This window comes from Quercus robur, chromosome 7, assembly GCF_932294415.1.
Source record: "Quercus robur chromosome 7, dhQueRobu3.1, whole genome shotgun sequence".
In the NCBI taxonomy this organism is placed as follows: domain Eukaryota; kingdom Viridiplantae; phylum Streptophyta; class Magnoliopsida; order Fagales; family Fagaceae; genus Quercus; species Quercus robur.
Window position 1 is genome coordinate 15,007,138 of NC_065540.1, and position 13,556 is coordinate 15,020,693.

Below are 13,556 nucleotides of genomic sequence, written 5' to 3' on the forward strand. Positions count from 1 at the left end.
ATAATCAATAGAAGCATTTCAAATACTTCCACAAATAAATTCATCTTGAAAAAGTTGGCATCCATTTTAAAACGAAACTATATATTTATAAAGATATGACTCAATTAAGAAAAAGAAAGTCCAATTGTATTTGAAAACATAAAATGATTCTCATTACTTAATTTCATAACTTACCTTCTCATCAAATAGATCAAAATCTACATTGATAAATTGATTATTTGACTTGATATTAAGTAATAAAGTCATCCTAAAAAGTCACTACCAATCTTAGAACCAAACTTTAAATAAATAAAAAAACTTAAATGAAAAGAAAAAAAGTTCAATTATATTTGATGACCTAGAATAGATTTCATTATTTGATTCCATAACTAACTTTCTCATCAAGTAGCACAAAATCTGTACTTTATAAGTTCATTATTTTCTTGTAATCCCTAGTTTGATATGTTATCATCTTTTTAATTGAATGGAAACTAATTGGCGGCTATGTAACTAATATTTAAAAAATTAAAAAAAAAAAGTTTGCATGAAGTATACGTAACCAATGTATACAAATATATATTTACTATATATCACATATGTGACAATATTTTTCGAGTATTTTATGAATTATGATTAAAATTGCACTAATATTTGTTCTTTAATTTACACGAAAAGACCATAAAATACAAATTAAAAAATATTCAAATTCATAAGGATTAAAATTGATAGGAAAAGTCACACATATATATACATGAAAAATTCCACAATTCATTAATGAAAAACAATCGAAAAGAAGAATTGAAAGCAGAATTATGCAAAGTAAAACTCGCATGGGAATTGAACTAGTAAATTTAACTAGATAAGTTAATGTCCTCAAATCTTGTCCTCTATTCTTCTCAAAAATTCTTATCCTCTATTGAGATGCATATAGAGATGATATAAAATAATAGAACCAATGAAATTGTCAATGCCAAGTAAAAATTATTAGTGTCACAAAATTTTGGAAGCAAAACTTCTCACCATGATCGTGGAACTCATGAAAGATGAGAAAGAAGAGTTAAAGCTCTCGCAAAATTCATGGTAAGACTTGGACTGGAGTTTCCATCAAGCCCAAGTATATTATTAACTGCTAGTGATATACACTCTTTGCAATTATTTTATTTTATTTTTGGTAATACGCTTCTTGTAATATTTTCACCATACCACAGCAGCAATTACTCTAACTTTTTTTTTTCTTTTTTTTTTTTGGAGAATAGCAATTGCTCTAGCTTGGTTTAGTGTTATATATACATAATACATGGCCATTCCATTTTGCCACACCAATCACTTCTAGTCCTAGAACCAATTTTTATTCTATGATATAGGATTTAAGATGTGACCTATAAATGGAGTGATGCTAATGGCAAAGACCATATAATTTTTTATAATTTTTTTTTTCTAAAATTGCTATGATTTTTTTTTCCCAAATTGCTATGAGTTAAGTGGGAATAAGTAAATAACATTATTTTTATATGGTGTTTTGACTTAATTTTTATAAATATAATACTAGTAATTTACATTGCAATATCTTATAAATTTTTAGTTACAAGTAATTTTTTTTTTTTTGGTTAAAATGTAAAAACCTTTTATGTTTCATTAAAATTCATTTCAGTACTCTAATTTTGTATTTATTCATTTTAGTAATTTTTTTAATCATTTAAGTTTCAAGATTATTCAATTTGGTCTTTCCATAAGCTTCTATTAAATGTTGCTGTTAATTGTCCAAATTTTTACTTTTTTTTTTCAAATTTTTTAAATTAAAAAATATATTTAAGAATTTTTTAATAAAAAAAATTAGCCGAAATTGATAAAGATATCTTAATTAAATAAACTAAAATTTAGAGGATGAGTCATTTTATATTCTTTTCTCGTTCTCACTCTCTGGCCGAGCTCTGCACTATCTCTCTTTCTTTCTTCCTTCCTCCCGAAATTGCTTTCTCTATCAATGAACTCTCTCTTCACCACAACGCAAAATCAGCTCCAGCAAGACCTGGGAGAAGAGAGAATCAGAGCTTTCTTCTCAGGTTTCCCAGGGAATCTCTCCTCAAACGGTATGACATTCCAAACCCATGTCTTCAATTTTGTTTTATGCAAGTCATCTATTAAGATACGAATAAAGTCCCATTGGACTTTTTCTTATAAAGATAATATTACCGATTTGGCTCATCTCTGTGGCTCTTTTCCCATTGGATGGTTATATATATATATAATGGGTTTTCATGCATCTTTCTGCTGGTGTGTTGAGTCTTCATGGGCATTATTATGCTTTGATCATCAATAATATTATTTGGATTCATTAAAAAAAGAGATTCCTTTTCATTCTTCCTGAGAAAATAAACACATGATTCTGCCTGCAAGAAGGCCACCATAAAGTTTATGCAGTAATTATCTTTTGATTAACATCCCCTTTCATTAATGAAAGCTATGATTCATATGCATATCTGTGTTCTGAGACTTGGAACTGGAACATAAGTTGTTGGTGAAGTACCAATGTGGAAAAGAAACCTCAGGCTCGTCACACTTGGAAGAAAAGGATGATTTGATTTAGTAGGCCTTCAACACTTCCTTTGCTTGTTGAGCAAACTTAAAATTTTGAGATTTTTTTTTTTTCCTCCTTACATTGTCACAGCCGCCAAACAGATCATAAAATGTTGTATGTGAATCCATAGTTTGTTTGGGTTTCTTGATCTTCATGCTATAAGATACCCCCCCCCCCCCCCCCCCCCCACCTTCTTTTTGTATCCAGAACAATTTTATTACAAGAGATTTATAATTTAAGTGTTTAACATGGCAATGAATAATGTGATTGATGCTACATCAATAATATAATATATTTCTTAATTAAGATATCAGTTTATAACGTGTCCAGTTTACTAATGCACTGGACACAAGCTATGTCTCTAGTATATGATACCCCCAGACTCAAGGGTAAGCAAAGACTGAAGAAGGGTGTTTGACTTCATTAACAAGACTCTGAGATTGTGACTGTACTCTAGATTTAAGAAAATTAGTTGATAGACTTTCTAGCAAGCCATATTATGCTAGAATTATGTACTGAATTTGTATTGAAGGTGTGAAAAGAGATACATGCTCAACTATAATTTTCCACTGCATATCTTTTAATTTGCTCTCTATTATGTCATTTCGTATATATATATATATATATATATATGTGTGTGTGTGTGTGTGTGTGTGTGTGTGTATTTATATATGGTTTAACAAGCTTTTTCCAATTTTACTTTGGTAAGGTACGCGTATTTCTCTTGACTATTTTTCTTTTTAGTTGTTCAATGCCATTTGATCACATGCAATAATTCAAAAGTTGGGTAACAATTTTAATTTCAATTTATTGTATAATCTTATTGATCATATTAACAAATGCTTATATTATTATAGTTATATTTTTTATGAAAAAAAGTACCAAGTGTTTACTTTTTTGGGGAAGAATTAGGATATGTTCAATGGTTATGCTTGATATATAGGCAAAATATTAGACTATGAGAACTTGGTTAGGAATCTCAATTTAGTTTTAATTTCTAATTATATACAACATCTCTAGATTTCTCGAGATGCCATTACCTTCTGCACTTTACATCCTTGGAATGGGGTGATGGAAAAAAAAAACCTAGAAATATTAATTGTTTATTTATAAGTTTTTCTTCTACATAGTAGAATATGATACTATAATATTTTTTATAAGTAATCTTTGGCCTGAAAAAAATGACAATGTAAGAGACGAACCCCAAAATCTGGAAGTGGAGAGAATGAGTAGTTACCTATTGAAGGTGCTGACAAAGAAACAAGAGGTGGACGCAATCATCAGAGACACCATTGACAAGATCCTTGTACTCTGCTTTGGCCGTGCTTCTGATCCTGTCTGCCTTCAACTTGATGGCATTGTATGCCACTTCTCTCTCACTTTATTTGAGTTTTTATTTATTCTAATTATTATGAAGTGAATGATCTCAATTTTTTTTTTCTCTATGCAGCTTTCTAAATCGGCTCAAGAGGTGTCCAAATTTGCAAGTGTAGCACTTGTAGATATTGATTCCAATGAAATTCAAGTTTATGTCAAGTATTTTGACATTACTTTCATACCTTCAACAGTTTTCTTTTTCAATGTTCATCACATGAAAATGGATTTTGGGTACCCTTCCCCCTCTTCTTATTTTTTAATTGTTGTTATTATTTATTTATTGATTTTTAACAAAACACAAGCTCAGATATTTTTATTGCATGTAACTATTTGAGTACAGGGATTATCTTCCGGGAATGTAATTCTGCATCTATTTTGAGAAATTATACATTGATGAATTTTTTGGTTTGTTGTTATAATTATTTCAGCAACTGAGCTGGATCTCTAAAAAGCCCTTTCTAATATTGCTTAGACCTGTGAGTATAATAAAATTAAAGGGGAATGCTTTTTCATATTTCATTTTAGTCTTGTAATTTTCTTTTTGTTTGCTTAGACCTGTGAGTTTCCTGTAAAATATGGTAATTGGGCTTCTGGAAGATGAGTGGAACAATTAATTAGATCTCTAGCTCTTGAATCTCAAACAAAGTTTGCATCAAGATCTCCTTTTCATTGGCCTTTCACAAACTTGTTACAATTTTGATTTTCTTCCCTAAATTGGTTTGCAGTAATTTCTTTTGCGCTGTTGTGGAATTTTATTCTTACAATAGTCTCTGTCACAATGAATTTTTGTATGCAATGGGTGAATCTGTGTAGGTATCATATTGTTGTGAATTTTATCATACATTGCAAATATTTTGATCATGCCCTTGAAGAATGAGAATCCGTTTATGAACTAAATTTTAAGCTAAATGTCTTGTATTCTGAAAATGATGTCATGCAGCTAAGAATTTAGGGACTGAAAATATCAGATTCTTGTGTTTATTTTCTTTGGTTGCCGGACTGCAGATCACACTAAATGGGTTGGCGCATTTCACAAGAAGCAGGATTTTATTGATGTTGTAGAGGTATACGTAGCTCCTCAGAAACTGAATGATTTTAAGGCTGTTAGTTACATAAATTGCTAGTCTTGCTATTGGAGTGAAAATTCATTTTTTTTTTTATGCTTGTGTGAAACTAGTCTGCCATGTTACTGAAACAATTTTAAGTTGCTTCCAATTTCCATTAGCACATGCATAAATGTAATACTTCATCGGTTTTGTTGTGAGTTACCTTGCCTTGCAGTGTCAACAATATCCAGAAGATCTTTTCTTTTCACCAGTCCTTTGTAGAGTTAATCGTAAGACTAATTCCTCTGTTCTGAATCATGATTTTGCAGCAAAGTTTGTTTAAAGTATTTTCTTTTGAGCAGTAGAGGTGGAATACTTGAAATTTTAAACTACAACTATGGACTTATCAATGGTATCTTGGGTACTAAATCTATGTGGGAAAGACTTTTATCGCTTAAAATGATGAGACATGGGGAAAACTTTCTTTTCAGCTGTAGATATTGGATACTTGAAAATTAAAAGTTGGAGGTGTTATAGGAGCTAGATTAATATGGGAAAACTTCATTAACTAAATTGGTGAGGCAAGTATCTGCCCTAGCAGTTAATATTTGTTGTGGCATTGGCATATGGCCTACAGCATAACTCTCTCAATAGAAAAAATGTGTTATGTAACAAGAAGTACGCTGCTGTATGGTTGTGTGGAAAGTCTGGTATATCTTTGGGCAACATTGCAGATTTAGTGGTAGCATTTCTTTCTTCACATCTTTATTTAAAGCTTTGTGTAATAAGCTAAGAAAGTAAAACACTCCCAAAATAATGGACATACAAAATGTGATGGTGACTAAGTTTACTTGGACAAGAAATATTACTCTTTGATCAATTGCAAATCTGGGTCACCTTTAGGAAACATTGCAACTCTATTGTTCTTTATAACACTTTCTATTTTTTTTAAACTATTTGTCATAATTATTTCTTATGTAATGCACTCCTTGCTTGTATAAACGATAATATGCAAATAACTTTCATCTTGTAAATGACTGATGCTTCGAGATGTTTGTATGATTCAAGGATGCATAATGTTTTTTCCTGTCTTATCATTCTTGTAGGCAATATATAGAGGGGCCATGAAAGGCAAGCTGATAGTGAGTTGCCCTCTGCCACCAGAGCGAATACCGAAGTATCAATTGTTATACAAGGATGTATAAAAGGGAATTAGCCTTACACTTGGCAATCAGACAATCATAAGCTCATTGCGTGTTGTCCTGTAAAGGTGGTTCACTTAATTTTGTCAACCCATAATTGTCTTTTTTACTTCTTGCTCTGTTAGAAAAGGGCTAACAGCAGCACCAAAAACAGCTAACAAACCCTTCTGAGAGCAGAGCTCACATTTGGCAGATTGCCAAAAGAGAATAGGTAACTGGAGTTACACTAAGACCCCATTTAGCTAAGGCATTGGCAGCTTTGTTGAAGATGCGGTGAATCCAACAGAATACAGAAGAGCATCTAGCTGACCTGCATAAATTAACTATATGGTGCACAGCTTTGAGGTGAAATCAGAAATACTTGATGAAGTTTTTCTGCTATCCTATATGGTATACACAGTGGCCTAAAGAATACAAAGTTTATTTGTCCCTCTTTTCATAGAAATGTAATATGTAGAGAGGTTCTTTTGTTGAATGGAATTATAATGCTTGTATGTTTCATATATGGTCACTGTATTCGATAATAGAGACACTAAACATGAACATTAGCAATCTCGATATTACTTTCCAATGCCTCTCTTTATCATTCAGCTAGGCATAGAGTCTAACAACGATAGATCTTTCTCACAACCATTTGACAGGTCAGATTATTTCCAGTCACTAGAATGAGATTCAGGGTCTAGTGGACCTGAATTTGTGTCAATTCAATCGAAGGGAGTATTCCAATGTCCCTTTTTTACCTTCCATCACTGCAAACCTTGTATCTTTGCAACAACCAATTTTCTAGTCTAACTCCATGAATTTTCCAACGTTTCTTCTTTCCTACTCGACACCCTTGATTTTAGTAGCAAGTATTTGGAAGGGCCAGTACCCATCTTTGAACTCCGAGATCTTCAGGCCCTGTCACTTTCTTCAAACAATTTTAATGGCACCTTTCAGCTTAATTTTATTCAGCAATTAAGATATCTTATTGATCTTGAGCTTTCCTACTACAACTTTTTGATTGAATGTAATGCAACTAATTCGTCATTATTCTAGTTTCCCCAAATTAAGACATTGAAATTGGCTTCTAGCTAGTAGAAAACATTTCCTGATTTCTTGAGAAATCAAGCTAATTTATCCATTCTAGACCTTTTAGATAACCAGATACATAGAGAGATACCCAATTGGATTTGGGAACTCGGTCTTTTTAAGTTAAATCTCTCATATATGATATAATTAACATGAAGGACCTTTACTCAGTCTTCGCTCATTATATATCCTAGACCTTAGCTCCAACCAACTCCAGGGGCAACTCCGATCTCCCCTACCATTTTTTTTTTTTTTTTTTTTTTAATCTAGACTTGTCATGGAATAATTTTAGCTCTGTTATGCGAGCTCTGGACTTGTCATGGACCAACTTTGCTCATCCTTTCTTATCTCTTTCAAGCAATAAATTCCACGGGCAAATCCATGAATCAATATGCAATGCTACATCTCTTTCAAGTTCTAGACCAGTCTAATAATTTCATAAATGGCACCATTCCCCAATGCTTTATTGCAATGAGTGAAACACTAAAGGTTCTAGATCTAAGAAGAAACAACCTCACTGGCAAAATACTGATATATTTCCATGCAATTGTGGTTTACAAAAACAAAAACAAAAAAAAAAAAAAACTAGGAGTGGTACCAAAGTCTCTTGCCAATTGCACAATTTTGGAGTTTTTGGACTTTAGAAACAAACAAATACAAGATGCCTTCCAATGTTAAGGACATATCTAGTTTGTGAGTCCTTGTCTTATGATCAAACAAATTTTATGGGTCAGTTGGTTGTGGAATGCCTAATGCTACTAGGCCAATAATTCAAATTGTAGGCCTAGCTTCAAACAATTTTAGTGGTAAGCTATCAATAAAAGCCTTGGCTAACTCAAAGTCATTAATGGTTGATAATGAGGCCCAATCAAAGTACCTCCAATCTGATGTTGAACAAGGCAATGACCTATATTATCAAGATGTAATAATAGTTACCATCAAAGGTCTGGAGATCAAGTTGATGAAGATCCTGACTCTTTTCACTTCAATTGACCTTTTTATGCAACAATCTTGATGGGCCAATATCAAATGAAATAGAGGTACACAAATCTTTGTATATTCTCAACCTATCTCACAATGCTTTCTCAAGCTAAATTCCACTATCTCCCGCGGCGTGCAGGCGGGCGCCCGGGAAGTTGAGAACCCTGTGCAACTTGAAAATACTATTACTTTAAATTTTAATTATCATCATCTCGGTAAAAATTTTCTATACCTTTTTGTTCTTCTAAAACTAAATAATTGATGGAATTAATTAGACCATGTCTATAGCATTCATTACAAAGACATGACTTTGTTTTTGAAATATTTTAAGAAGTATTTTTCAAAATATTTTTATGGAAAAATGAAAGAGCGACAAACTATTTTGACCATATTTAATATTTCTCATGAAAGTGGTATTACTAAAATGGATCATTAACAAATGCTTTAAACATATCAGTTAACTGAATCCAACTTTTATGAGTAATGCTAAATATACAAAAAATTTTACAATGGTAAACATATTGAGTTATAATTTAACTAGTCGCAGACCCGCATAATACGCAGAAAAATTTGACATCATATTCTTTTATGTTAAGTAAAAAATGAAAATAGTGGTTAAGACTTATAAATAATAGTCCCAAACCCATCTCACAATAATGTGATTACACTATAATATATAATATATATTCTGTAACTAAAGAAGTCTATATCTTGATTTTTTGTATATATAAATATATATATATATATATATTTTTTTTTTTGCCAAGGAAACATGTTGCGTTTTATTTTTAATTATTATATATGACAAAATATTTTGTAATACATTATAATATAGTGAGATATGCACCAAAATGCAACACAATAAAAAAGAAAAGGAAAAAAAAAAAAAGAATGTATAATGAATCTTGATGATTTCATATGAAACTATGAAAGCTAACATTATTTTGCATTTTTGGATTTGTTAATGAGCAATTTATCCAAACTTTGTTTTCATTTTTTCGCATAAGAAATATTAAACAAAGTTAGTTTGCCATAGATTTAAAAAAAAAAAAAAAAAAAAAAAAAAAAAAGGAACCATTAAAACTATACTCTTTATTTTCTATCTATGGAATCCAGACATAGTAACAGACAATACAAAACAAAACATTACCAAACCAAAAAAGGAAAAAAAAAAAAAAAAAGAGTTTAATTGTTTCACATGTACTAAATCAATAAAATGCATTCCAATTTTTTAGACACAAACAATTTTAATGGTTAAAATGTAATTATGTATAGAAAAACTGTAAATATGAATATAAAGAAAAAGACTAAAAATTGAAAAGTGAAAAAAAAAAAAAAAAACCCACTGTATTACAACATCGTAAAAAAAAAAAAAAAAAATAGCACAAACCATAAAATAAGGAGATGATAAGTCAAAGAGAGACAGAGAGAGGATTGATTGTTGAATTTAAGGCAATTGAGATTTAATGATGAAGTCATTAATAGGAGAAACATGAGCAATTTGTTTGGTGGGAAGATGATGTGTGTGTGTGTGTTTTTTTTTTTTTTTTTTTGAGAAGAGGAAGATGATGACTTGAGAGAGAGATATAGATAAGAAGTGGGCTTTATGGTGGAGATAAGGAGAAGATAAGTCAAAAAAAGAGAGAGGATTGATTGTTGAATTTAAGGCAATTGAGATTTAATGGTGAAGTCATTAATAGGAGAAATATTAGCAATTTGTTTGGTGGGAAGATGATTTTTTTTTTTTTTTTTTTTTTTTTTGAGAAGAGGAAGATGATGAGTTGAGAGAGAGATATAGATAAGAAGTGGGTTTTATGGTGGAGATAGGGGTGGGATTTATTTTATTTTTTTTAGTATTTTTAAATTGATAGAAATTATTTTTAAATTGTTGGACAAATATAAAAATATATATATATATATATATATGATGGAAATGGCATGGTTGCTGACATGGCTCAACATGAGCGTAGCAACATTAAATGCTACGCTTCAGTTTTTAGTATTATATAAACTAGTCGCTAACCCGTGCGATGCACGGGAAAGTTATTGGGTATGAAGGTTTAACATTCTCAATTATTTAATAAATGTATGAAAGACAAATTTAAAGAACAAATTATTCAATATTTCTAATTAATCATGATGAACCACAACAATAGCAAATATGTTAACCCATCCAACAATAAAACTACAACTCATAAGCTTAAATTATATCTAAACACAAACAAACAAAAAAGTCTCATATTAATACAAAGAGAGAAACAAAACAAAAGGCTAAATGTAAATTAAAATTATAAAACATTAATAGTGGTCGTTGTAAACCACCAAACATATACACGACTATTTAAAAATAAAATCACTACTATCAAAAGAATAGTTAAAAGAGATAGCACTATTAATAAAATAAACAACCAATACTTAATATAAAATAATATAAATGATAAAATAAATAATGCAAGTGCACGAAGTTTAAATAATGCAAGTGCACGAAGTCAACACTTGCTGGACATGGCAAAGGCATATAAACTTGAATTTGAAAGCTTCAGAGGCTTGGTCAGGCAAAGGCACACAAAACAAAATAAGGTTGAGAAGACAAAAGAACGAAAGGAAAAAGAAACAAAGCAAAAAGAAAGGAGCTTAAGCAAAAAAGAAAGAAAGGAGTCTTGGCGAAGAAGATGAAGAAGATGGAGGTGACAACAGCTATCTGGTATCGACTTTCGTTTTTCTCTATGGGTTTTTTTGTGTGGAAAATATTTAAATGATTTGAGTTTTGGGTTTTGGGGGAAGGAGATTGTAGCGTGAGAATGTCAAAAGAATAATTAAAATATTAAAATATTGAGGTTTGTATTGCTTTTATAGTGTTTATAATGGGTGTTCTGAGGAAGGAGACAATTTAGAAGAAGAAGATGTCTGTTGGTGGGTATGGTGGGTTTTCAGATGCGATGCAATGATGCTTTGTTGTTGGCTTGCCATGGGTCTGATTGAGGAGGAGTTGGGAGGAGCTAGAAGAAAAGGCACAGTATCGTGAAGGGTAAAGACAAAGTCCTCGTGAAAGGGAAAGCGTGAAAGGCAGAGTCGAGTTTAAAAAAATTCAATTACGTTTTTTTTTTTTTTAAATTATGCTGACGTGGAAAATTGTAAGAACTTCAAAAGTTTCAATTATATATATATATATATAGATTAAAACTATACTCTTTATTTTCTATCTATGGAATCCAGACATAGTAACAGACAATACAAAACAAAACACTACCAAACCAAAAAAGAAAAAAAAAAAAAAAAAAAGAGCTTAATTGTTTCACATGAGCTAAATCAATAAAATGCATTCCAATTTTTTAGACACAAACAATTTTAATGGTTAAAATGCAATTATGTATAGAAAAATTGTAAACATGAATATAAAGAAAAAGACTAAAATTTGTAAAGTGGAAAAAAAAAAAACTATATTACAACATTGTAATAAAAAAATAAAAAAAATAAAAAATCTGTGCAAACCATAAAATAAGGAGATGATAAGTCAGAGAGAGAGGATTGATTGTTGAATTTAAGGCAATTGAGATTTAATAGTGAAGTCATTAATAGAAGAAACATTAGCAATTTGTTTTGTGGGAAGATGATGTGTTTTTTTTTTTTTTTTTTTTTTTTTTTTTTTTTGAGAAGAGGAAGATGATGAGTTGATAGAGAGATATAGATAAGAAGTGGGCTTTATGGTGAAGATAGGGGTGGGATTTATTATATATATTTTTAATATTTTTAAATTGATAGAAATTATTTTTAAATTGTTGGACAAATACAAAAAAATATGATGGAAATAACATGGCTGCTGACGTGGCTCAACATGAACTTAGCAATATTAAATGCTACGCTTCAGCTTTTAGTATTATATAGATATAGATAACATCATTTTCACATGAGCCAACTAGCAACGCAAAATTTATTATCACCACTTATATATCATGTTATCTCAATAGCCAGAAAAAAAGAATTTGTATTTCTAGAGTTATAACATTATTGTATTAGAGTAAGGGCCCTTTTGGTAAGGGATTTTTAGTAATGTTGTTATTTTGTGGAAATTTTTGTGAGTAAAAAAATATGTGAAAATACGTGTAATGTTGTTTAACACTGAAACTGTTGTTTAAACAACAATACCGACCAAGTAATTCTCCTGGATCTATGAAAAAACAGACGTAATTTTTTTTTTTTATGATCAAACAAACGTAATTCTTCTAGATACTTTTATAGGTGTTTTACGAATTAAGATTGACACATAATATATAAAGGAAAATAACCTTTGAGACCGGACTGACCAAGGTTAGCTAATTGGGTTTCGTGGTTAATGCATTTGCCAATACAATAAATTTAGAGACACCAAAAAAAAAAAAAAAAAAAATTTACAAACAATTTTAAAACCATGAAGTTCACAAGTTGTTACTGATTATTAAAATAATATAAGTTATGTTAGTTGTGTGCCTACGAACCTGTAAAAATTTTCTAACTCAGTTGTTATAAATTTTTTTTTTTTTAGGTAGCATTCCTCTTTAAAAGTATTTATAAAACAATAATGGACTACTATAGACATTCAACCTAAGATTATAATGTGAAATTGTTTTCTATATATATATAATTTTTTTTTTTTAATTTTTCATTGGCATTGATAAGTGGAAGTTTTGCCCCTCAATTTTGTCATCGTGATTCATGAGTGACATCAACAGAAAGGTTGCTTGTTCTATAAAACATGATATAGAATAAAATAATTTGGATGGAATTTTTACCCTTAACATGTCATGCAACAAGTTTTTATTTATTTATTACTTTTATTGATTACAAGTTTTGATATATTAAAAAAAAAAAGTAGAAGGTATTAATTGACTCAATTGATAAATTTTTAGACAAATAAAGGACATGAGATATCCAATCTATATTAGAGAAAGGGGGAGTATTTTAAAGAAAGGGATATAATCATAGAACCACCTGTTGTTGCATATGCCATACAATAGTGGACCTTCATGAAAACAAAAGTGTAGCAAAAGAAAAAAAAAAAAAAAATCAAAGAAATTGTATGTGTATATTTAAATTGTGGGCTGTACTGTACTACTTCTAGCCCATGACCGTCACTCGCACTCCATCCCAAGAAGGTTAGGTTTATATTTTTTTTTTTAAGGAGAAATTATTAAGTCCACTAGAAGGATTACTGGCGAGGTCTTTCTTGACCTTCCAACTAATAAAATATTATTATTTATACAAATGTAACATAACCTGGTAATTTTTTTTATTTTTTATTCTTTGTGCTAATTAGAAAACTCATTCACATATTTACATAAATGA

General features: G+C 30.2%; 1 protein-coding gene across 3 annotated transcripts; it reads left to right on the top strand.

Annotated features, from left to right (window-relative positions):
• Nucleotides 1-1,848: 1,848 nt before the first annotated feature.
• On the top strand, nucleotides 1,849-6,737 carry LOC126692431 (uncharacterized). Of its 3 annotated transcripts, XR_007645022.1 has the most exons (6): nucleotides 1,849-2,069; nucleotides 3,752-3,917; nucleotides 4,008-4,165; nucleotides 4,363-4,410; nucleotides 4,940-4,998; nucleotides 6,087-6,188. XR_007645022.1 is itself a non-coding variant. In XM_050388048.1 (5 exons), exons 1-4 carry the CDS (start codon nucleotides 1,864-1,866, stop codon nucleotides 4,947-4,949), a joined length of 540 nt encoding a protein of 179 aa, XP_050244005.1. In that variant the 5' UTR covers nucleotides 1,849-1,863; the 3' UTR covers nucleotides 4,950-4,998; nucleotides 6,087-6,188. The 3 variants fall into 3 exon arrangements, 2 of the variants coding, with proteins under 2 accessions (XP_050244005.1, XP_050244004.1); XM_050388048.1 differs by lacking the exon at nucleotides 4,363-4,410; XM_050388047.1 differs by lacking the exon at nucleotides 4,363-4,410 and having other exon boundaries at nucleotides 1,879-2,069; nucleotides 3,754-3,917; nucleotides 4,008-4,164; nucleotides 4,931-4,998; nucleotides 6,087-6,737.
• Nucleotides 6,738-13,556: the final 6,819 nt, after the last annotated feature.

What these genes read in the sequence shown, in the direction of transcription:
- LOC126692431 (XM_050388047.1), top strand. Translation starts at nt 1,964, where the DNA reads ATGAACTCTCTCTTCACCACAACGCAAAATCAGCTCCAGCAAGACCTG. An exon ending in GCCTTCAACTTGATGGCATT is followed by an intron (nt 3,918 to 4,007) that starts GTATGCCACTTC and finishes TTCTCTATGCAG; the next exon opens with CTTTCTAAATCGGCTCAAGA. An exon ending in ATTTTATTGATGTTGTAGAG is followed by an intron (nt 4,999 to 6,086) that starts GTATACGTAGCT and finishes TCATTCTTGTAG; the next exon opens with GCAATATATAGAGGGGCCAT.